The following is a 22,829-nucleotide window of genomic DNA, read 5'->3' as shown; positions in this document are numbered from 1 at the left end:
ATTGGTCGTTGAGGTCTGATGACCGGCCGGAGGAAGGAATGGGAAAAAAGGGAAAGAGAAAGAAAAGAAAAGAAAAATAAAAATTTGAAAAATATTAAAATATTATAAAAAATTACTCATGTTAGCACCAGCTTCGTTACGTGAGTGCCGACAGCGTACGTTAGTGATTTAGATCAAAATTGATTGGACGGACTGAATTCGTACAAATATAAAAGGTTTATGATTGAATTGATAAAAAAAAAAGATTAGATCGAATAAGCATAATTATAATAGATTTATATTTTTTTAATTAATTTTATTCGGAAATAGAACAGTTTCGAAAAGATGAAGAACCAGATCAGATTCGTGAAATATCATTCGAAATGCATTGATTCCTCCTCTTATTTATGCCTCCAACCCCACGAATTATGCCAGCAACTAGCAAATCCAAATCATGGTCCACCATGTCGAGTCACGGTTTCCCCAAGATTAAAAGTTGTTCTCTTCTCCAAAAAGTTGTCCCAGCTTCTTCATCATTGCGCTCGTCTCTTCCTCTTGCCTCTCCTTGATCCTCCCACTCAGTTCCTTGGCCCTTCTCCGGACTCGCTCGCCCTCTTCTCGAACCACCACTTGCTGGATCGCTTTCGCCACCTCCTCCCTCCGGAACCTGCCGTCTTCCCTCTGGACCTCCACGCCGACCCCAAGATCCGCCACCAGCTTGGAGTTTAAGGGCTGATCGAGGTGCATCGGCATGGCTATGATGGGTACGCCGAAGACTATCGCCTCCAATGTCGAGCTCCAACCGCAGTGACTCACAAACCCACCTGTTACATCACCAACTAAACTATGGTGTCACCGTATTAAACTAATGTCGAAACTAAGAAAAAAAAAAAACGTGGGATGACAGCACGAGCCACCTGTGTTCGGGTGCGCGAGGATTTTGGCCTGAGGAGCCCAGCCTTGGATCACCATGCCTCTGTCCTTCGTCCTCTCCAAGAACCCTTCAGGCAAAGCTTCAACAACACTCGCACTCTCTCCGCCACCTCCAGGAAACCTCACCACCCACACAAACCCCACGTCTTCGCTCGCGAGCGCCAGCCCTTGTGCCACCTCCTCCATCTCCTCCTTCGATAGGAAGCACTCGCTCCCGAACGACACGAACACCACCGAGCCGCTCTCTCTCTCCTCCAGCCACCCCATTATCCCCCCCTCGTCATCTCTGGTGTCGCCTCCGGCTGGTTCTTGAATCAGAGGCCCGACGGCGACGACCTCCTTGCCGACAAGCTCGGCGAGGTAGTCCATGTACTTGCCCTCGATCTCTCTGCACGTCTTGATCAGGATCGCGCCCTCGGACCTCCTGATGCTCTCTAAGACGCGGTCCATGTCCCTCGTGCCGTTGACCTTGTTGCGTATGAACTGCATGATCTTATCACACTCGCCCCTCTCGACCCTCAGCGGCGGGAAGGGGTACTCCCCGTCGGGGTCCATGCTGTGGAGGGTCAGGAACGTCAAGGCAGCGGCACCGCAGGGGAAGAAGAGGGACGCAACCCCAGGGAGACCGCGCTCGCGGGCCACTCTCGGGGCCCAGGGCTGGAGGAAGTCGTAGAGGACCGAGTCGGGTTTGAGAGCTTCAAGGAGGTCGGAGAAGACCGGGCCAGCGGCGTCAAAGGCGGACTTGAGGGAGGGCATGAGGTGGGGAGGGAGGTGGCGGGTGGTGTGGAAGCAGGGAGGGAGGGCGGCGAGCGGAGGGGGCGGCGGCGGGAGGTGGAGCTCGACGAGCCGGATGGAAGGGGAGAGATGGGGAGGGAGGAGGGTTTGGAGGGAGGCGAGGTTGACGGGAGTGGAGCAGAAGAAGATGAGGAAGGGGTGTCGGCCGGAAGAAGAAGAAGAAGAAGAGAGAAGCTTCTTGGCAAGCTCCAGGAAGGGAGAGATATGGCCGTGGGCTAACCAGGGCAACATGAGGATACTTCGCCGTCGCGGACCGGTGATCGGCGAGTTGGGTGTGTCCATGGCCGTCCTGGTGATGCGTGAGCAGCGGGGTGAGGAATGATGAATATCTCCACGTTAACAGATATATGGTTGGTTTTGAGCCACAAAAAAAAAGCAGAAAAGAAATATCCAATTTGATTCGAATTTAAATAATAAAAAATTGAGTAGTTTTAAGGGCTTTGTTTGTATTGTGGAAGCTAAGAGGCCCAAAAGGCATAAGCTCCTGGCCCGTCCGTTTCTCCGGAGAAACACTTGCCTCGACCCGGTCAGCCGACCCGATTTCCTCTTTAGCTGCACTGGAGGGGGCCGAACGGTACCCGAAAGATGGACGCCGTCACCGAACCGGAGCGAAGCTCGAACACTGGCGATGGAAGCCCCGCGTCCGGCGGGCGGAAGCCGAAGGTGGTGGTCATAATGGGCCCCACCGGCTCCGGCAAGTCGCGCCTGGCCATCGACTTGGCTTCCCATCTCCCCATCGAGATCATCAACGCCGACTCCATGCAGGTCTATCGCGGCCTCGACATGCTCACCAACAAGGTTCCCCTCGATCAGCAGCAAGGTATTCGCTCGAAACCCTCTTGCCTTCTGACTTTCTCTTCGTGCGTCTGGTGCTCGATTATCGTCGTTTCGGCGCTTTTCACGAACTTGGTGGGATGTACAGGAGTGCCTCATCATCTTTTGGGCACTGTGAGTCCGAACGTGGAGTTCACAGCCAAGGCGTTTAGGGACTCTGCTGTTCCTGTGAGTTCGCCTTCTTTAACCGACGATTACATATGAATTTTTCATTTTTGTTTCGATGAGATTAAAACTTTGTTTTTCCCGAATTTCAGCTCATTGATGAGATCTTGTCTCGAAATAATTTGCCAGTCATCGTTGGGGGTACAAATTACTACATCCAGGTAGAGTATGCAGCACTTCTTTTTCTGTCTCATGTTGCCTTATGATGGTAAAAGTTTCACTTGCTTGAATAGCCTGCGGTTTGTTGTTTGTGTCCACTCTTCGAGGACTTTGTGTTGTCTACTCTTGGAACTTCTACACATTCTTTTGCCTACATTGTTCGCACTTTGTAGTAGTTACTTTGTGAATTCGCTAATGGGGGCTGTAGTGTTAATTCAATCAGCGTTTTTTAATAGGCAACGGTTAATTTCCTTTTCTTTCTTTGTTGCTGACTAGGCTCTCGTGAGTCCGTTCCTTCTGGATGATTCAATGGATCACATGGATGACAGCCACTTAGATGAAACTCCTGGTAATTGTCACTCAATCGCTTGTGCCCCGGCGGTTATTGTACAATAATGATTGCTTCGTTGATTCTCAGGTGACGAGCATGACAATTTTGAAGTTGATTCCAATAGAGATAGGAATCCTCTCACCTTCGATCGCTTGAAAGACGTCGATCCAGTTGCTGCACAAAGAATTCATCCGAATAACCAGAGAAAAGTATGAATGTTAGCGTAGTTGTCATTCGAGATACAATCGTCTATTGTTTGACTGAAGCTGATTGTGCTGGATCCTTTGCAGATCAATCAATATCTTAGTCTGTATGCTCAATCTGGGCTCCTCCCCAGTGAACTATTTCAGAGCAGAACTGTAGAGGTTGGTAACATTTGTTGGTCTGGTCAACTGGCTTAGTGTTTATGATTGGGAGCATTTACAAATTTTTTCTTGCTATCCACTTAAGTAGCTCAATCAGCTGGTCTTTAGGTTTCATTGATAATGGTTCTTTATTAAACCATGGTATTTGATTCGCCAAATACATCATTATTGTGTACTTTTTCCTATGTATGATGCAACCCAATTCTTGTTTTTGAAATTTTGGATCCCTTACTTTTTTTTTTTGAATCCAAATATCATATTGAAATAATAAGAAATTTACTCTTGACAGTGATAAATGTTGTATATGTAAATCCTAGATGTGAAAATATGAGGAATTTGTATCCATGAAAAAAGAAAGGGTATAGGTATAAAAAAAAGAATAGACATGTCATAGAAGGCTCTGCTGAAAAAAAGAAAAAATAGGGGCCAATGAGATAAAAATAATGAATTGTCAATAGAGTTCAAGTTCGAATTCCATCGAGAATATGGAAGTTAATTGTTTATAATGATAGACAAATCAAATTAAGGACTTTCTCAAGCTCAAGATTTTTATTCATCCACTTGATATTGGGAAAATAGGTCGGTTGAACTTGAGAATTCACTCATTGAAATGGAATAAGTAATAAACAAAATGGGATTGGATTGGGGTGGATGGTACCAATGAAATCAAGTGCTAATTACCGTTCCTTATTGAATTTAAACATGACAAATTTTTGTAGTGGCATTAAGTTGAAGCACGGTGCACCAGAGTGACAAACTTTTTTTTTTGGTAACTTTTGTTAATCTTTAGCTATTTTTCTGGGAATTTTATCTTCAAATTTATTTTTATTGAAAATTTTTGTCTCTATCTCATCTTGTTAATGAATGATTGATGTATCTACAGTGTTTTAAAAACTTGGTAATTGATCTTGTGTAGGCATTAGTGATATGACTTATTAAAGCTGTCTTTTCCTCAATCTACTTTTATTCTGTATCTTCTTATAAAGTTTTATCGCTATCCTAGGAACGAATTTGTTTAAGTGCAAGTAAACTTTCTCGCACTTCATGCATGAATTGCTTCCGATGTGAACGTGGTCTCTGTTTTCTGGAGGTTGTGATAGCTTGAAATGATTCTTCATATAAAAATTTAGGGTTTGCTTGTTTTGACTTCTCAAAAGTCAAAAGTAATTATTCTGATTTTCCTGCCAAAACTTAAAAGTGAAATTCAAATTCCAAAGAAAATAATGTTGTGACTTTACACGTTAACATTTATATAATAGTACTCAAGATTAGAAAACCCAATATTCATGCGCCCCAATATTTGAATGAGCCAAAAAAGTTGCAAAGTAAAAGTTACTCCAGAGTCTAGACACACTCTAGAGAAGTGCTTAATGAAATTTTATCCCCTTACGTAAATAGCACTGAGGTAGAAAGTGATTCCATTTCCTTTCATTGTGGCAGGGCAGAACTGGGGGCGTGTTGAGAATTCGAAGTATGATTGCTGTTTGATATGTGTGGATCCATGTCTTCCAGTTCTCGATCGATATGTGGAGCAAAGAGTTGACTGCATGATGGAAGCCGGTTTGCTTAATGAAGTCTATGACATCTACTGCCCAAACTCAGATTACACTCGAGGTCTGCGCCAGGCAATTGGGGCACGAGAATTCGAGGATTTTCTGCAGGTCTACATTGCTGACGCTGGTGACTCTGAAACAAGCAGTTCTCATGACAAGAATATGTTGAAAGAAAACATTGGGTTGATCTTGGCATCCCTTCCGACAAATCAACTAAAAGTGTTACTACAAGAAGCTGTTGACAAACTTAAACTAAACACTCGAAGACTTGTGCGACGACAGGTGAGTATACTGTAGTGAAGCATGTGAGTATACTGTAGTGAAGCATGTAAGTAGTGTGATCCATATTCCATCAAGTTTGGTATATTTTCCTTTCAGGCTGTCCCTTCTACCTAGCGATCGGTGCCAAAGCCTAAAACCTTCTTCTAGGATGCATGTCATGATGTTCGTTCAGTATATGCTATGAAAATCTGTTATAACCTGTAGTACCTTCAGTTTATCTAATACCTTGAAGCCAGATGCTTTTGTTTTCTCAATAATGTTTATGTGCTGTTCAAGTAGTGAAGGTTGTTCTTACTTCTTTTCATACCAGGATCCCTCCCCCTCTCCCCCTTCCCCCTTGCCCCCTTTTTTTTTTTTTGTAAGGTGCTGATGTTATTCAATTGCTTGAGGACTGAAGCATGCAAAGATTCTGATCTTTCTACTTCCATTTTCTAGCTTGATAATATTATGGCTGTGCTTTCTAGTGAAAGCTCTCTGTTATTTCACAGAAAAGGAGGATCCGTCGACTGCAGACGTTGTTTGGGTGGAACATCCATTATGTGGATGCAACAGAAGCCATCTCGTGTACAAAAATCTCCTGTCTAAGCAATTTTGTTTTGCCGTCGTTTTTTCAATTCTCACGTAATTTCCTGTAATGTTGTCCTGTTTTAGGTCAGTCAGAAGACTCCTGGATCAAGCAAGTAGTTCAACCTTCTGTGCAACGTATAAGATCTTTTTATGGAGAGAGCGTGAGCATCATGCCTGATGTTGAAGGCCCAAAAGGCTCTGCTACTAATTTGCTGCAAACAGACTTGTGGACCCAATATACATGCAAGGTAAGCAAATTCCTCAAGTGTTGTGCGTTCTTTTTTCTTTCTTTTTCCCCCCCTGAATTTGGCGTGTCCTTCAACTCTTCCTGCAAAGGAAAATTTTCCATCGTCTTTGATATGTTTGAACCACATTCTTACAGGCCTGTGGTGATCGTGTGCTTAGAGGAGCACATGAGTGGGAACAGCACAAGCAGGGCCGAGCTCATCGAAAACGAACTGCACGGCTGAGAAAGTCTCTAAATCAAGGTTTGGTCACTGTAGTGGAACAACAACAGTAGCAACATTAGGAGTTAGGGGGTTTTTTTAAAAAATTTACAGCAATGTTTCTCATGGATATTTGTAATTAGTAATGAGAGCGTTCGTTGTCCACATCAGGTCATGGATATTTGTAAGCTACTGCCCTAACCTTCAACTTTAGCCTCCCTTTTGTCTATTATTATTGTCTTTTACAATTACATTTGACGGTTCTATTGATGTGCAAGGAGAGGATCCATTCACACAGAGTCTCATGAAACATTTAACATCAGCTTGCACATCTTTGTATTTTTCGCGTTCCAAACATGATTTCGCGGTTTCATTTCCTACCCTGTGGGAAAAAATCCCTATCTCATTTTGATGTGTCATTTCTTTCGTTAATTTTTAGGGTTTAAATAGTGTTAACTGTTGACGTGAAAATCAATCAGGTTAAGACCTTCCCTTGTCTGTGACGTAAATGTCTTCATATACGTCCAAACAATCTTGGGAGTTTTACTTTCCAAGAAGACTCTTGATAAGTTTGAAACAGGGTATGTACAACAAAAAACAAGACTCTTGATAAGTTTGAAATACAAGCGCCTACGAAGAGACCAACAGGAGAAATCATGGGGAGAAAGCTCTTCCAGACAACCCCCACCAAAAGTGGAACCGACCCAAGCCACCACCAATTCCATGATTCATTCGTGACGTTCTCCCATTGGACCCAAGGGTGCCCAAAGAAGAGCAAGCCCAACGCATTGCTTGCCAAAGTAGAGGAAGCACGAGAAGAGGGAGGTGCGACTCGGAACCATAAAGGTTTCAACTCAGCCACTTCCGTGAAGACTCAAGCACCACCTAAGAAGCCTACAAGTACAACACTCAATGCCTTGGTTGACATGGGTGCGTCAAACATGTTCATGTCAAGTGAAGGGAAATTGTCAAAAAAGTCCTAAACCTTTTAAGTTTGCCGATTCAGTCCTAAACCTTTTTTTATTTTTTTGCTAATTCCATCATATTGGCCGGAAATAACCGATTTGGATACTGACCGTTCTACATGGCATCACTAGTCGAGAGAGCCGTAAAGCCCTCATCGGCCGTGGGGTCGTGGCAACTCACTAGGGCCGCCGAGGACTTTGCGGCCCTCGCTCGAGGTCCGATGGGGTTCGCTGGCCCCCATCAGCTCTCATCCAAGGGTTGGCAACCCCAGTTAGCCTACAGCCAATGGTCGGTAGGGCTGCCGGTCCCTATACCTAAAAAGGAAAAAAGATTAAAAAATTAAAAATAAAATATTAAAATTGTCCGTGTTAGCGCCAATAATGCCACATAGGACCGCCGGCAGTGCCATATAAGTTTGTCGACATCCACATCAGCAAGTTCCAACCAATAGGATTGATTGACAAAAAAATGAAAAGGTTTAGGACTAAATCAATAAACTTAAAATGTTTATGACTAAATTAGCAAAAATGCTAAAGGTTTAGGACTTTTTTTGACAATTTTCCTCGTCAAGCAAAGTGGCGAAGTGGTTAGGACTTCGCATGGAACTAATCGGACATCGGTTCCAAGTAGTCAACTCAGATTATGTACCGGCCTTGAAACGTGGAATTACACATCGGTGGATGGAAGGATAAATTCACTTTCGAGGTAATTCAGCTCGATGAATACCATCTTATCTTGGGTCTGTAATTCTTTGATAGTGCGAGGGCTATGATAGACATGAGAACCAAATCGATTATCATCACCGACCCTCAATGCCCGTCGGTGGAACCTATGATCCATGGGTTAACAAAGACCAAAAGTTTCTCCATGATACGACTCGTTAACGAATGGTCGTAGCTTGAGAAGCTCGAAGCTGAGTCGGAAACCAAGCCTGGACTTTTGAAAAGCCGAAGGTAGAGTTGGACAATCCTACGCCAACTCAACATGACATGCCAATTCATGTGCTCCTTCCAGAAGTGAGAATTTGCCAGACGACATGGAGACATCCAAACCAAAGAAGAAGTTTCTCGTGAAACAAGTTGTGATTCACAAGCCGTGTAGCCGACAAGCTAAGAAGCCAAACACGAAGTGACCTCGGAGACAGAAGAATCGCTAACGTTCGAGGAAACCGATCCAAAATGCGTTTGAGCAACCAAAAGACTGCGAGTTGAAAGTGTCGAGGACGTCGCACGAATGGGTGGGGGAGGATGTCATGGACCGGAGGTTCCATGCCCCAACCGATCAACGATAGAATGCGGAACAAAACTTGAAGTGTGTTGGTCACTAGGGTTTTGTTGAGTCATCCATAATATTCTTAAGGACGGGGTGATACGGTAAATGTACTATATTTTAGGGCATTCTTGTCTTAATTATCGATAGTTGGTCGATGGGGAGATGCAATCTCCACCATTGCATCTAGAATCAATGGTGGTAATGAGAGGCACTCTTGTGTAAATAGAGGTATCCCTCATTTGTTTCCATCCAACACTTGAGTGATAGAAATGATTTTCTCCCAGAGCTTCTCTCTAAACACTTCCTCTCTACGATTCAAGTAAGTGAGTATTGAGGTGCTCCAAGAATCCAAAGAAACCTAAGAGAAGAGCACCCGCTAAGTTCTAAGAAAAAAGCATCTGCAAAGTCCTAGGAAAAAATTCCAATGTGCTAGAAAGAGAACATGGCTTTCTAATTCTAATACAGCCTTCAAGGATTCTCATATGAAATTGCTAGATGGAACATAATACCGTTAAGGAAAAATTCAAATAAGGGCCGGCAGTGTCATTGTTTTCTCAAATAAGGATTTGGAGTGTATCTTATTTTAAAAAAAGATCTAAAGTGCTCAAATTATTTCAAAGAAGGGCTTACCCGAATGTCATTTTTATCCTTTAATTTTTAAATTTTTCTATGTTTTCTTTTTTCTCCCCTCCCCTCCCATATTCAGGCAATCGCCGGCCTTAGGCGAGGACAGCCAGCATCGAGCAAGGGTGGCCTCACCAGCCCAGTCGAGGGCGAGGGTTGCCATTGCTAGCGTAGGGTGAGGGCAACCCTCGCCAGATCGCTGTTCAAGGATGTAACTTTTCTCGTCAATCAATTAGAAGAACCAAAAGTACGGCTCAAACCGGTCCGTCCAACAAGTAGACAAAGAAGGCACCTGAAGTGAGCACTTGAGGTTGAGTAGAGAGACCACACAGAGGAGGGCGTAATAGGAGATCATATGAGATTGCCCATTGAATAGCTTTTTCAAGTTCTTATTCGCATGGAACGCCAAGAAGAGCACGAATAGGACGGCGGGGACAACCATTACAATGTCATAGAAGAAGCCGAGTAGATAGGGCTGAAGTCGGGGGAGGTAGTGTTCTGATCTTGAGCTGTGGGGACGACGACAAGGATGGGCAAAGGCGGGGCCGACGACAACGAAGAATTGGTGCTCTGGTCCAGAATCAATGGCATTTCGCGATCCGAGAGAACCCTAGATTGAGAGGTCCAATTTGGGAAGAAACTAACAAGACCCTTGCGCTAATTGTAACGAAAGAGAATCGTCTATCCGATTAGGGTTTTTGCGAATCAGGTTGCGTCATTGTCATCTTCCTTTTCATCTTCGAGGATCAGCTTGGACAGTGCAATGCTCTCCCTTGCCAGCCCAGGCGAGGGCTTCCCTCGGCTGAGGCTGGTGAGGGCCGCCATCGCCCAATGCTGGCTTGGGCAAGAGTAGCTTGAAGCCGGCCCCGAGTGAGGTTAGCCCGACTCCACCCGAGCGAGGGCGCTTGAGGCCGGCGATAGCCTTGGGTGGGAAAGGGGAGTGGAGAAAAAAGAAAAGAAAAAGCAAAAAAAAAAAAAAAAAAAAAAAAAAAAAAAAAAAAAAGAAAAATATTCAAAAAATTAAAGGACAAAAATGCGTTTTGATCAGGCCATTCTTTGAAATAATTTGAGTACTTCAGATCTTTATTTTAAATAAGATATACTTTAGGCTCTTATTTGATTTAAGAAAACGATAGCACTTCGGGCCTTTATAAGAAATGTTTCCTAACGTTAATTAACAAAAGGGCAATCCAATTAATTTCTAGAGACATTAAGAAAATCTTCTTGGAATTATGTGAGACAAGAGTTCCTAGAAATACAAAGGCGCAATTCTGGTAGACATGATCCAAAATTTTATACAAAACCATCTCTCAAATTTCCACATCCCTCCTTTAGATATAAAAGGAAATAGAGCTCACGGTGTTGCTATGAAGTTTCAAAATTTACCACAACATTGGGGAACTTACCACTACATTGGGAAAACAAAATGAAAACCTTCGGCGCTGACGACAACTAAATACATGTGCAATAATCAGAATCACATTTACTAACATTAGCTAAGTCAGGACATGATTCAACACATGCAGGCTTGGTCACTTTGGTGGAACAACAAGAGTTGCAACACTACGAGCCTTTTTAGGGTTTGGTGTAAAAAATCAATGTTTCATATGGCTTTTCATCTTCAGCAATGAGAATGCGTATGGTTTTTCCACATCCGATTATTGATGAAGAGGAATGACTGCTCTTGATATGTTGTCAGCCACCAAGCTAACCTCCGGTATAAGACTCGCTTTTGCCCATGGTTGTCTTTATATTTACCTTTAACTGTTTTGATGTGCAAAATGTCATTCCATTCGCACAAAGTCTCATGAAAGCTTGCACGTTTTTGTAATTTTTCCCATGCCACACATGATTTCGGAGTTTCATATCCTCGACCTCTGAATACTCCCTTATGTTTAAATAATTTTTTTGAGTACAAATACTATAAATTTGACGGAAAAGCAATACTAGAAACTTGTTAGATAAATATCAATAGATTTGATCGTGACTTTAATGTATTAGGTCCAAATAAACTTGAGAATTATATTTATATGACAGAAGGGAATCGATCACAATTTTTAGATTTGGCGCCGCTAGAATTTTTTTTTGGTAAAGTAGCCGCTAGAATTGGGGTGCTGAGAAATTTTAAGTTGTGTCACATCTATCCTATCGGGTGCTATAGCAGGTAGGGTTGTCGAGACTTTGACAATCATCCATTGATGATCCAATGACCGACAATGACGTTCAAACTCATCTTTTGTTATCCAACGGCTCATAAAGAGGTCAACAATACTGTCGTGATTTTAGATTTGATTACCGCACGAAGGCCCTTCAAATCTTGGTTTAAAGAAGCCTAAATCTCAAAAGCTAGAGTCCCACAATGGAATATCCGATTGAAGCAATATTTTCTCTGCGTTGAAATGAAATTGACTATGTGTTATGAAAATCTATGTACATTGAGGAGCCTTAACGTATTTCTCAGAAAATGCATTCTCTCTTTTTTATATTTTATCATGCAAGCAAGTTTGAATCCATCTAATGCGATTTTTAAAGAGAAAAGCCAAGAAAACAGTCTGTCAATGTGTCAGATTCATGCGCACCATACTTTCATGTGATATGCTTGTTGAGAGGAAAATTGCTAAAAATCAAAATCCTAAAATATACGGTTAGATTGGATCAGTCACTTTGATGGACCGTCTTCCTAGCATTATCCATTTCTAAATACTACTTTACCGATGGGATGCTACGACATTATTCACCAGATTCTCTAAGGTATCACGTCGCGGTTGTCCACGTTTTGTAGAAGTTGGTTGGCTCAAAAAGGAAAAACACAAGGCAAAGAGATTTCCACCGCTGGAGCATGCAAGTCGATATGAGGATCGAACCAATTATTGTTTTTTTTTGGTCGAAAGGATTGAACCAATGTTATTCACAATCAAACTTGTCAAACCACCGCTAATACATGATAAGAGAGAGAGAGAGAGAGAGAGAGAGAGAGAGAGAGAGAGAGAGAGAGGCAAACAAACAAACCAATCTAGTACAAACAATGACCAAGTATTCGCCGATTAGGACATACACGAGAACAATACCTAGACAACAAATATGGGAAAGAGGGGAGAAGAAGGGGAAAAGTAAATGTCGGAAATTGTACAATCTCAATCGTAAATCCATATATCATCATCGCGTGTTTTGTATAAAACACTTATTGATAAAGAGATCGTGTAATCAGAAATAACCGATAGTACTGTCAGGCTAGCAGCTTTTAAAGTAAATAAAAACAAGAACAAGAGTGACATGTAGTTTAATAGGGTGCAAAGACACTTATTTCCCGAATGAGGAAGAAAGGCGAGGATAACATTTTATGAAGACACCAAACTGCAATATCCCCGCATTTAGCACTCTTCCGACCCCGTCCTCTCCCTTGACCCCTTTCAAGCAGTTGGGCGACGAGGTGGCTGTGGCAAGCGAGGGCCACGGCGAGGGCGTCCACTCGAGAGTTCTGAGAGATTACATGCTCATAATAACATGTCCGCATAGGAGGCGTTGGCCGCAGCACATCCTTGTCATAATATGTCGGCGGCGAGTCACGGATACATCAAGAGCACGGCCGCTCCAGTCGACTCGCTAACGAGACTACGCACACTGATACTTTGGGCGTCTTACGACGTTAAAAAATGTCTGACATGTGGTGATTGCCCGGAGAATTTGTACTCATTGGTTTCCAGTAATTCGCATCACCGTCTCTTTGCAATCTGGCTGCCTCTGTGTATGATTAATAAGAGATGGGAAAGGAAGGCGCTGGTTCCTGCAGATCCTGCCCAGGAGAGGGCGGAGGTGGCAGACGGTGGGCGGTGGGAAATAATAAAAAATTATTTTTATAAAAAATAAAAATAAAGTTTAAAATTCTTTAGAAAAATTAAAAAAATCGAAATATTTTAGCAATATCATTTTTCTTAATGAGTTATAAATAAATATTTAATGATTTGATTAAATATAAAATATTTAAGTATAGGTCGGTAAATTTGTGCAGTATGAAAATGGATCAAAACGAATTGAATGAGTTCATATGGGTCGGATCATATTCTCGATCCGACCCAAATCCGATCCGATCTATTCGTTTGACACCTTTCCTCCTAGTTGACTTCGAACTCCAAATAGGATTTTACGAAACCACCCTTCTCAATCACACACCACCGCCCTCTCCTGGTACTCAACACGCACCGGTCGCTGCCAACTTCTTGTTAGTCTTCACGTCATTGGCGGCGATGACCCATTATCTCTCTTCTAGTACAATGTCTGCATAAACCCCGGCATCTCTGAGCAGAACAGAGGCCAGGAACTCACCAAGTACGAGAGCTCTGAAATAGCAGTCGTCTGGGATTTCTCCCAAGTTAAGTCTGACCCGGGACTGGAACCCGCCAACGGGTTCTCCGTTCTGGTCCTGGTGGACTCCCAAGCAGCTCTTCTTCTAAGGGACGTCTCGGAAGTGATCCAAGCGTTCGATTTCTCTCTCGTCTCGCGAGCACAGTGTGCAATGGCCGGCAAAAACGAAAGACTCCGTGGCATCGAGGCTCGACTCACTGGAAAAGGGCCATTCGAAAATGTTCTGATTCAATGCAGGGGAACGGATACGGAGGGTCTGAAGAAGTGAAAAGTGTTGTACGTTCATATCGGGAAGGTGCTTGTATTGAAGGTGAGGAAGTTGCATTGGAACTTCAGGGGAATGCGGACGAAGGTTTTAGCGGATGGCTTGGAGGTCGAGATTGCGTGGGATGTACCGGCTTGGTTGTTTAGAGAAGGAAAAAATCAGATGCAAAAAGGCAAGAAGAATTCACCAGAATTTGCGACTTTCGCTGTCATTACACGACGTGGATCCAGCATTTTTCATTGTCGATTCACATGACCAGATGATACTTCCAATGTCGATTTGTGTTTTTCGGGTTTCTTTTGCACGTCTTCCTATTGCCAAAACTTGTTGCATGGTCTATGATGCTCTTACTCTGTTAGCTGTTGAAGATGTAAATACTTCTGTCAATGGAAGATTCTTATCCTTCTTTTGATCTTGTTTGGCTGGTGTAGAAGGTGGTGATAAGTTTTCATGAGTGAGAATTGCAATGGTGTGGTCTTTGTTGCATGAATGTTTGCTTGAATTCCAACAATTCAATCTTCCAGATAATTTGAAATTTTTCCCGCAAAATTTTGCATGATATCAAAGTAGAGAAAGAAAGAGAGCAGTAGAAATGTAATTGCAAAGTAAAGGACTTTTATTCTTCATTCTCTCACATATAATGGTACAGCAGCAGATTTGCAAGGATAAAAAGAGCTATACATAACACAATATCACAGAAACAAAAATTCAGAAATCGAGCCAAGCAAATTACAGAGGAAGAAAGAATTTTACTGGGAAGGAAAGAGAGGATGAACAGTTTTCTGCTCAGCTCCGTACGTGTTTGACCATATTGCTATGCAGTCAGCAGTCCTATGAGTGCAAAGCTAAAAAATTTCCACTTGTTCGAAACAAGATGCGGTTTCTCATCTCCTCTGGAAGTTCAGGAACTTGATACCGTAGGCGAAGACGAAGAAAAATCCCAAGACCCAACCGATATGGGCCAAAGCCACGGGCACGAGGAAGCTGTGATCGAATCCGAGGCTCTCCTTCAGGAACTCATTCACTTGCATTGACGGCAATCCATCTAGTGCTATGGGCGTCTTATTGTCGCCAATCTGGGATGCGAAAATGCCGTAGATGGTCCAAGCGATGGGCGAGCACCAGTAGTACCATCTCCACCACACAGGGATCAGCTGCAACAATAAAGCACTTGTGGCATTAATATGACATGTTCTCAAAAGAAGTGGAAAAATGAATGAAGAGTAGAGTTAGGACCGAGGTAAGGTGACTTACAGGTCGGGGAATGAAGAAGCCCGAAAATAAGTTCCAGAAGTTGAGGAAGAAGGCCATTGTGATGGAAGCGATCTGGTGGCCGGGAGTGAGCGCGACAACCATCATGCCATACATGGAGAAGTAGGTATAGCACATGAATATGAAGTAGTAGAAGTACAGCACCTTGCCGAGCTTCCACTCGAAACCGATCATCGAGTAGAGAATGAGGGAATAAATAACTGTCTGAACCGCCACATAGATTGTTTCGATTGCCACCTGATACACAAAGCACACCAATCAACAACAGAACAAAAAAATACAATTGTGATGAAATGAATTAGATTCTCATTATCCGAAATGGAAAGAAGAAATTTTACCTGAGCAAACGCATAAGGCAACTCTGAATACATCCCAGCTGCTCGTTCACGGTAGAAGACGGTTCTTTCGATTGACACGACAGATTGGACTGCTGCAGCATTAGTGGCTCCAAGGAAGAGAATAGCAGAATAGGTGGCGCCGAGTAGATTGAGCAAATCTTGTTGTTTATTCCTATTGGGATAAAAGACACAGAAACATCATGTGAGCGAACACTTTTAAGGTAATGGAAGCGGCTTGACTTTCGCAAAAAGAAAATGATCTCCCGTGTGTGATAGTTTGTGCTTACATTTTGTCTCCTTTGTTCCAGAAAATGACGCCAAACATAAGACCAATGACGATCGTCATGAAGAAACGAATGGCATTAAACCGGGAGTTCCTCCAGTAGGACCAGTTCTGTTTGCAGAAGCAAGCATGGCATTGAGTTAGGAAGCCCTGGGAGTATTGGGTGGGGAAGTAAAGGTCTTTTGAACCGGGATCTGGAGTGCTCAGCTCTTTGATGAGCTCCTGGTTTCTCCTGGAAAAAAAAAAAAAAAAAAAACAGAAAGGGGGATTGAGACGCCGAGTTCAGCGCACATTCATGATTGGAATTTGAAGAAATTACCAGGAGTGCACATCTCTCACCTATAGAGGTCAGAATTGGCATAAATTTCTGCAAAGTCGACGTCCAGTTGAGCTTCGACTGAAGTAGCAGTGACATCCAACATCCATGTTGCAGGATTGTAGCCTTCTTTGATCTTGGGGACGCCAGGAATGGCCTGCAATTGGTTTTTCGGACATTAAACTCTTATTCAGTTAAACTACATAGCCTCATTGGTAGGTGTAGTCATGGATTTTTCAGTCATGCAGGTTTCTTAATTGAAGATATAAGATAAGCACCTCGAAATATTCGACGAGCTTGTGAGACTGTTCACCAAGAGGCCCTGCATAAATGACTTGCCCTCCTCTTTTCATCAGGAGAAGCTGCAAGAAGAACTCACATCATCAGCTCAGGCTTATCTGAAGAGATAATCCTGAAAAAACATGAAAGGAACACAGGAGTTCAATTATCCTAGCCGTACCTCATCAAAAGACTCGAAAATGTCTATGCTCGGTTGGTGAATCGTGCACACAACAGTACGCCCAGTATCTACGGTGTTTCTCACGGTACGCATGACAATCGCAGCTGCTCTGGCATCGAGACCTGATGTAGGTTCATCCATGAAAATGATCGAGGGATTAGCAACCAACTCGACCGCTATTGTGAGCCTCTTTCTCTGCTCAGTGGAGAGCCCATCAACTCCTGGAAGCCCAACTAGAGCATTCCTCAAGGGATTAAGCTCTACCAAATCCATGACTTCCTCAACAAACATCTGCAAAGCCAAGAAAACTCTCGTTTAGTCATAGATTTCCACCAGGTACTTGTTTGAAGGAGATGTTAATGCCGAAGATAGCATCGCAGTTACGTGCCTTCTTAGTTTCCTCGTTTACATCTTTAGCAAGACGAAGCCAAGCTGAGTATAAGAGAGACTCGTAGACAGTGACATATGGTGAGTGAATGTCATTCTGCTCACAGTAACCGCTCACTCGAGCAAAAGTGGCTTGGTTCTTGGGATAACCGGAAACAGTTATGCTTCCTTCAATGCATCCACCAGTTTTTCTTCCTGCTAAGACATCCATCAGTGTGGTCTTTCCGGCTCCACTGACTCCAACCAATGCAGTCAAAATGCTTGGCCTGAAAGCTCCACTGACATCTCTTAGGAGTTGTAGTCGGCTTTCGTCAACCCCTTGAGTCTTCATTTCCTGAAGCACACCAAAACAGACAATTTATTTCGGAATCTAACGTCAGGTGGACGTATTTTACAGTTTGCTTTCTGACAAATGTGTCTCAACTTTAACGACCAGATCTAGCCTTTCGCTTTCTGACAAGTCATTGGTTACTATCTGTAGTTTTATGCGAAATTACGATTGTGTTAGGACATGATCATATCATTTCATCTATGCATGGAACTTGGGGAGTCTTAAATTATGGAGGATTGGACTTACCGCGGGCATATCCACATAGTAATTGACATGGTTGAAGGCAAGTGAAAGGGGCTGGAAAGGAAGAACCATTCCTCTCCTAGCCTGGTTGCTTTCGCTCACAATACCGTTGTTTGCACGGGCATTTCTTACTTGCAACGGAATACCTGTCCCAAAAGTTTCAGTCTTGTATAAGCATCTATCATGGTACTTTTTGAGGCATCATCCCAGATTTCTTTTCTGCCATGAATCCAGTTGACAGTTCCAACCACAACAATCACATACCTTCTGATCCAGGTTGTCTCCTCTTCTCGGAGTCGTCATCCGCAAGTATTGCTTTAGTATCACCAAGAGCTGAGACACAGTCGGAAAGTGATACATCAGCATGTACTTTTCATTTTACTTTGCAAAAACAAAACCAGATGAGAGCATCTACTTACGATTTAAGAATGTCAACGCAAGAGTGAAGAGAATGTTGAAAAGAATAGAGAACCCAAAAATTGCCATGACACTGATCCAATACCAGCTCTCGGTCCTGTAAAGGCCTCTTTGCTTGAGAAGGGCTCTTCCAACTGTGGGTTCCGAGGAGTTGGCAGGCGAAGGCTGCGACATCAAAAGAAGTAAGATTTAGACGTATCCTGCAATATTAACATCTTCAGAAGACTTTTGAAGCTCCATCTTATCCTGAGCCTTGTAGAGAACTTACCTTGTTCCATCTATCGGACAGGAACTCATTGATAGCAATGGCATTTTGCCCATACATCAAGGGAGAAACATAGTAACCCCAGATCATCCAACTTGAAATGTCATCTGTCCACCATTGCACACACATTAGCTTGGAAGCTTATCACCAAAAACAATCTATAGGTGTGAAACATGAAGTATCTGAACGCCGTTATCAGCAATTTTTTAGAATGACAATGCCAAGCGCCAAAAAGAGCACATTTCTAACCTTTCGCGATAATGAAACCGCCAAGGACAAATACCAGCAGTAATGTGAAGGTACCAAGTGTGCTGGCGACGACTTGTGTCCTTCCCACAGCCGCTATGAAACGGAAGAGAGAGAGAGCCATCTGATTCACACCAAAGAAAGCCAAGAATTGCTTGAAAAACCTGCACAAGTAGAAATCCCCAAGATTTGTCAGCAACAAGACTTACCAGAGGTTATTTTCATTGCACTAGTGTTAGTAGCTTATAAACCAGAACAGGAACGGCCAACTTATGAGAGCAGAAAAAGTGGTCATACCTCATGGGAGATGGGGCAAACCCAATGGTGTAGTAAGTGAGGATGATCCAAATTCCAGATTCAATGCACGAGACAGGAATTCTGAGCACCCAAATGGGCAACGCGAAAGCCCAAGCAGGGTAAAACAAGAAATCTCTCTGCTTGAAGAACACCGGAAGCCTGAACACCGTCATCGCAAGCTCGCTCATCCCATTAAACATGACATTCAGAAGACTGTAAAATAGAGCTCCCCAAAATCTCATCCCATCGTCTATTGAGCCGGTCTTCATTTGTGTTCTGAGAAACACGGTGAACGCGATGAAGGCCATGATCGTGATCTGAGCGGTCTTGAAGATATACACGAAAGAGCTGCGCTTCATCAGCAGCCATTCCCTGGCAAAGCAAGCTTTGAAGAGCTCCATGTTAGAGATTCCATACTTGTCCTTCACCAGAGCAGCACGGTGTGCCCTGTTCTTGTCATAAGGGACTCTAAGCTCTTCGAGAAGGCTCCGACCGACATGGAAGCTATTGAAAGCCCTCACGAATTCGGGCACTGAGATGTATCTATAAGGTTGGTCCTTCCTATACCAGTATTGCTCTTGGTCATTCTTCGAAGTCACTTCCTGCAGAAAGTCAGCAACCCCCTTTCTTTGCGGGCATTTGAAGCCCACGTACTCGAAGAACTTGAGGACGTTCTCTCGTGGCCCTTGGTAGACGATCTGGCCCTCGGAGAGCAAGATTATGTCGTCGAATAGCTCGTAAGTCTCGGGAGCTGGCTGCAAGAGGGAGATGACCATGGTCACATCCATGATATGGACCATCTGCCTCATGAACTTCACAATCTGAAAAGTCGTGGAACTATCCAGCCCTGTTGATATCTCGTCCATGAAGAACACTTTCGCCGGTCCGACCAACATCTCACCTGTGGTGACACGTTTCTTTTGTCCACCAGAGATACCCCTCCTCATGTCGTCTCCGACCATGATATCAGCGCAAATATCTAACCCGAGGATCTGCCACAAACAGTTGAGATTTAGTCTACCACACAAGCTTATAGTATGAAACGTCAAATTTGAAGCAGGATGACAAATTCTGCGAAGCCAACCTTGAGGACATAGTCTGCCATCAAACTGGTTTCTTGGCCAGTAATGGCGGTGGCTTTCATGAAAGCATCGATTTCGGGGTCCGGCTTGATCCCTGCATCTCGCTCTCTTCTTGAAAGCTCCGCCAACAACTCATACCTAGTTCCAACTCCCAAGCAACGGCCTGAAAAGTCTAGTGTCTCGCGGACCGTCATCTCACCATAGTGAAGATCATGCTGGCTAATGTAAGCGCAGGTCCTTTGAGGAACAAATTCTTTGAATTCGTGGCCGCAGTAGGTGATTTTTCCAGTTACCTGTATCGTTGTAACAGAACAAATTAGTTCACGCTAAGAACTCGAGAACCTGAAGACAGCAAGCAAGTAAATGCATACAGATAATTCAACATGCATCACTAACCCTGAGATCATTATCAGGCTTTCCGGCAAGTGCTTGTAGCAGTGTTGTTTTTCCGGCGCCAGGAGGTCCAAGAAGCAAGGTCAACCTGAAAATGAATATTTTCATGAGTATAAGCTCCCAAATTAAGCGCGTAGAACTGCACTCGTTTGAGCAAAGCAGTGAGACTAGGATCTTCAAGTTGAGGATCCATGAATTTACCTCGACGGTTTGATTATGCCACTGACATCTTGAAGTATCTTTACCACTCTCTTCTTCGACGGGGAGAGTCCGATCATGCCAATAACTCCCTGTTGACATAAACATTGCTGTTGAGGATGCATAGAAAATATCAAATTCACTTCATCTAGTGATTCAGACCATGCCGTCACCCTGAAGACATGAAAGAAATAAACTGATTGATTTATCGATCTTTTTATATGTTCATCATCTCATGCCCGCCGAATCGGCCTACTCGATATAGCCAAAGGCGGTATCGCAGCGACATACAAGAAACTCGCAAGAACTTGTTCCTCCTGAAGTCTTAACACAGTTAAAAGCCTCTACCTGATCTAGTCCCCCAAGCTATCTTACCTGACTAACTACAACCCCAAAGTTTGCCACTGAAGCTTGCCTAAACAACACTGAAGATCAACTGAACTTGAAAAAGAAACACCAGAGAAAGTAAACATGAACACTATTTGTAAGTCTGGGGGATGCCACTAAGCTTCTGTACTTCATTTGCTTTATAATACTTACATTTTTCACCAAAAAAAAAAAAAAAAAACAGGAACACCAACCTCAATAGCATTCAAGGAGACGTTGAGCAGCGTTGGGAGTGCCCTCGTCCCCACATAAGCATCTCCTTCGATGCTCAGGTTCTGGAATCTCACTTCGATCTTCGGGATCTCGATACCGACCTGATCGGTCCTGTCCCGCAGCCTCCTCAGGAACTTCTCGTTGTCCTCCTCCACCACTTTGAGGATGCTCTCCATAAGGACCTTCTTGTCCTGCGTCCCGAGCTTCGTCACGTCGACCTCCTCCTGCATCACTCTCCCGTTGCTCTGCACCTGGGTCAGTATCCCCTTCCGCAGCCGGTCGTAGGTTGGCAACCTCTCGATGGCGGCCCACCGGAGCTCCTCCTCGTCGTCCGCCACCTGCCGGACACTCCGCCGGAACACATCCGGCGCGTTCCACATCTCCCTAACGCTCCCCGACCGCCAGCTGCTGCCGCTGCTTGTCTGCCGCATGAGGTCGTCCCCGGCCAATGCCGCCGCCATTGTCAAACCTGCTCTCCGGGTCACACAGTGAAACTGAAGTCGAATGCTCCTTAGTGAAGTTCTTGGACCAGAGTCCGAACAAGAACTTGAAGAACAAGAATCAAACTCCGAAAGAATGAATCGATATGTACTTGTTGAAGCGTAAGCACACTTTTTTTCTCATCTGGGTGTGTGCTTATGAGAAAACTCTGCACACTCAGGAGAAGAGGAGAGATATTTTGAGAAGGCGGTTCTGGAGGAGCTTTATATATAGACAGAGCTGAAGAAGAAGAAGATTAATCCCGGGCCAAGAACATGAGTGTGTGAGGGCATTGGTCGTCGTTCAAAATGAGACGACGAGTCGTTCCCGTGGCTTGAGCTAAACATGTACGGGTGTCTCGCGCTTCATTCTCGCTGTTCCAGAAGGCGACGCCGATGTTCGCTGCACAATCGCACGGTGCAAATTATAATTTTTTTGGGGGGAGACCTAACATGATTCTCACTATATTTTCGTCATGTGATTGGTATGATTCATTAGATCAAATCTATATAAAATGACTTTTAGTTTTGGACGAATAAAGTGAACGACCTGGCCTTTGTCTGCTTCTCGTTAGACTAGGGAACGACCCGGCCTTCTTCTGTTTCTCATTAAACTAAGTGAACTAACCCCTCTTTGTTTGTTTCAGCTAGACTATATTGAATGCAAGTGGAAATATTTCATGAATACTTTTTTTTAAAATATATTTAGCACAAATTTCGAAAAAAGTGATAAAAGTTTTTTTTTTATGTGTTTATACAAATTCAGTTTTAAACCTTTCAATTTGATCAATGTAATTCTACGCATTTTGACAATTTTTCAAACTAGCCAATTTTGATTGGATGTCGTTGATGTGTACCCTCTCCCTCGAGCGACCCTCACCGAATCTCGCCAGGGCCGAACCCTCGCCGGCTCGGAAAAAAAGAAGAAGAGAATAAAACTAAAAACCAAAAAATTTGGAAAAATAAAAAAAATTGTCTATATCAATGCCGGCCATGCTACGTAGGACGGTTAGCATCCACATCTTGCCAATATTGACAGGAGACTCAATGGCAAATTGTCAAAATGTTTATTACTAGATTGGTTAAATTCAAAGGTTTATGACTAAATTTGCACAAGTACGATAAATTTAAGATTTTTTTTTTTGGTAATTTCCCTGATTTATTTATTAATTCAAAAGGCTCTATTGAAATTGGTGGGCAAGATGCTCGATGAAGACAAGTTCTACGACTGATGATAATATAAAATATCCAGCAAATAAGAAAGTCTTATGCCCATATAATATTAAAATGATGGGTTACGAATATGATTACAATCTACTTCTTT

The 22,829-nt window shown here is 43.4% G+C and overlaps 3 protein-coding genes across 3 annotated transcripts; 1 reads left to right on the top strand and 2 right to left on the bottom strand.

Moving 5' to 3' along the window:
* Window positions 1-307: 307 nt before the first annotated feature.
* On the bottom strand, window positions 308-2,012 carry LOC115735319 (UDP-glucosyltransferase 29-like). Its single transcript, XM_030666515.2, has 2 exons — window positions 897-2,012; window positions 308-803 (listed from the first exon to the last, which is right to left on the bottom strand). The coding sequence occupies exons 1-2, from the start codon at window positions 1,987-1,989 to the stop codon at window positions 469-471; spliced, it is 1,428 nt and encodes a 475-aa protein (XP_030522375.1). The 5' UTR covers window positions 1,990-2,012; the 3' UTR covers window positions 308-468.
* On the top strand, window positions 1,924-6,574 carry LOC115735320 (tRNA dimethylallyltransferase 2). The gene is made up of 12 exons (XM_030666517.2): window positions 1,924-2,018; window positions 2,134-2,135; window positions 2,189-2,527; window positions 2,630-2,709; window positions 2,799-2,867; window positions 3,142-3,214; window positions 3,284-3,405; window positions 3,487-3,561; window positions 5,007-5,396; window positions 5,885-5,960; window positions 6,048-6,211; window positions 6,346-6,574. Exons 3-12 carry the CDS (start codon window positions 2,293-2,295, stop codon window positions 6,481-6,483), a joined length of 1,422 nt encoding a protein of 473 aa, XP_030522377.1. The 5' UTR covers window positions 1,924-2,018; window positions 2,134-2,135; window positions 2,189-2,292; the 3' UTR covers window positions 6,484-6,574.
* A 7,927-nt stretch (window positions 6,575-14,501) lies between these two features.
* Window positions 14,502-21,720, bottom strand: LOC115735317 (pleiotropic drug resistance protein 2-like). The gene is made up of 18 exons (XM_030666513.2): window positions 21,008-21,720; window positions 20,430-20,518; window positions 20,232-20,316; window positions 19,838-20,128; window positions 18,754-19,745; window positions 18,460-18,620; window positions 18,214-18,317; window positions 17,948-18,110; window positions 17,793-17,861; window positions 17,532-17,674; window positions 16,956-17,288; window positions 16,568-16,858; window positions 16,386-16,469; window positions 16,131-16,264; window positions 15,796-16,023; window positions 15,509-15,680; window positions 15,153-15,407; window positions 14,502-15,052 (listed from the first exon to the last, which is right to left on the bottom strand). The coding sequence occupies exons 1-18, from the start codon at window positions 21,485-21,487 to the stop codon at window positions 14,783-14,785; spliced, it is 4,344 nt and encodes a 1,447-aa protein (XP_030522373.1). The 5' UTR covers window positions 21,488-21,720; the 3' UTR covers window positions 14,502-14,782.
* Between the last annotated feature and the right edge of the window lie 1,109 nt (window positions 21,721-22,829).

Source organism: Rhodamnia argentea, chromosome 8 (assembly GCF_020921035.1).
Source record: "Rhodamnia argentea isolate NSW1041297 chromosome 8, ASM2092103v1, whole genome shotgun sequence".
Classification (NCBI taxonomy): Eukaryota; Viridiplantae; Streptophyta; class Magnoliopsida; order Myrtales; family Myrtaceae; genus Rhodamnia; species Rhodamnia argentea.
The sequence above is the reverse complement of the archived record's forward strand: the minus strand, read 5'-3'. Positions and strand labels throughout refer to the sequence as shown.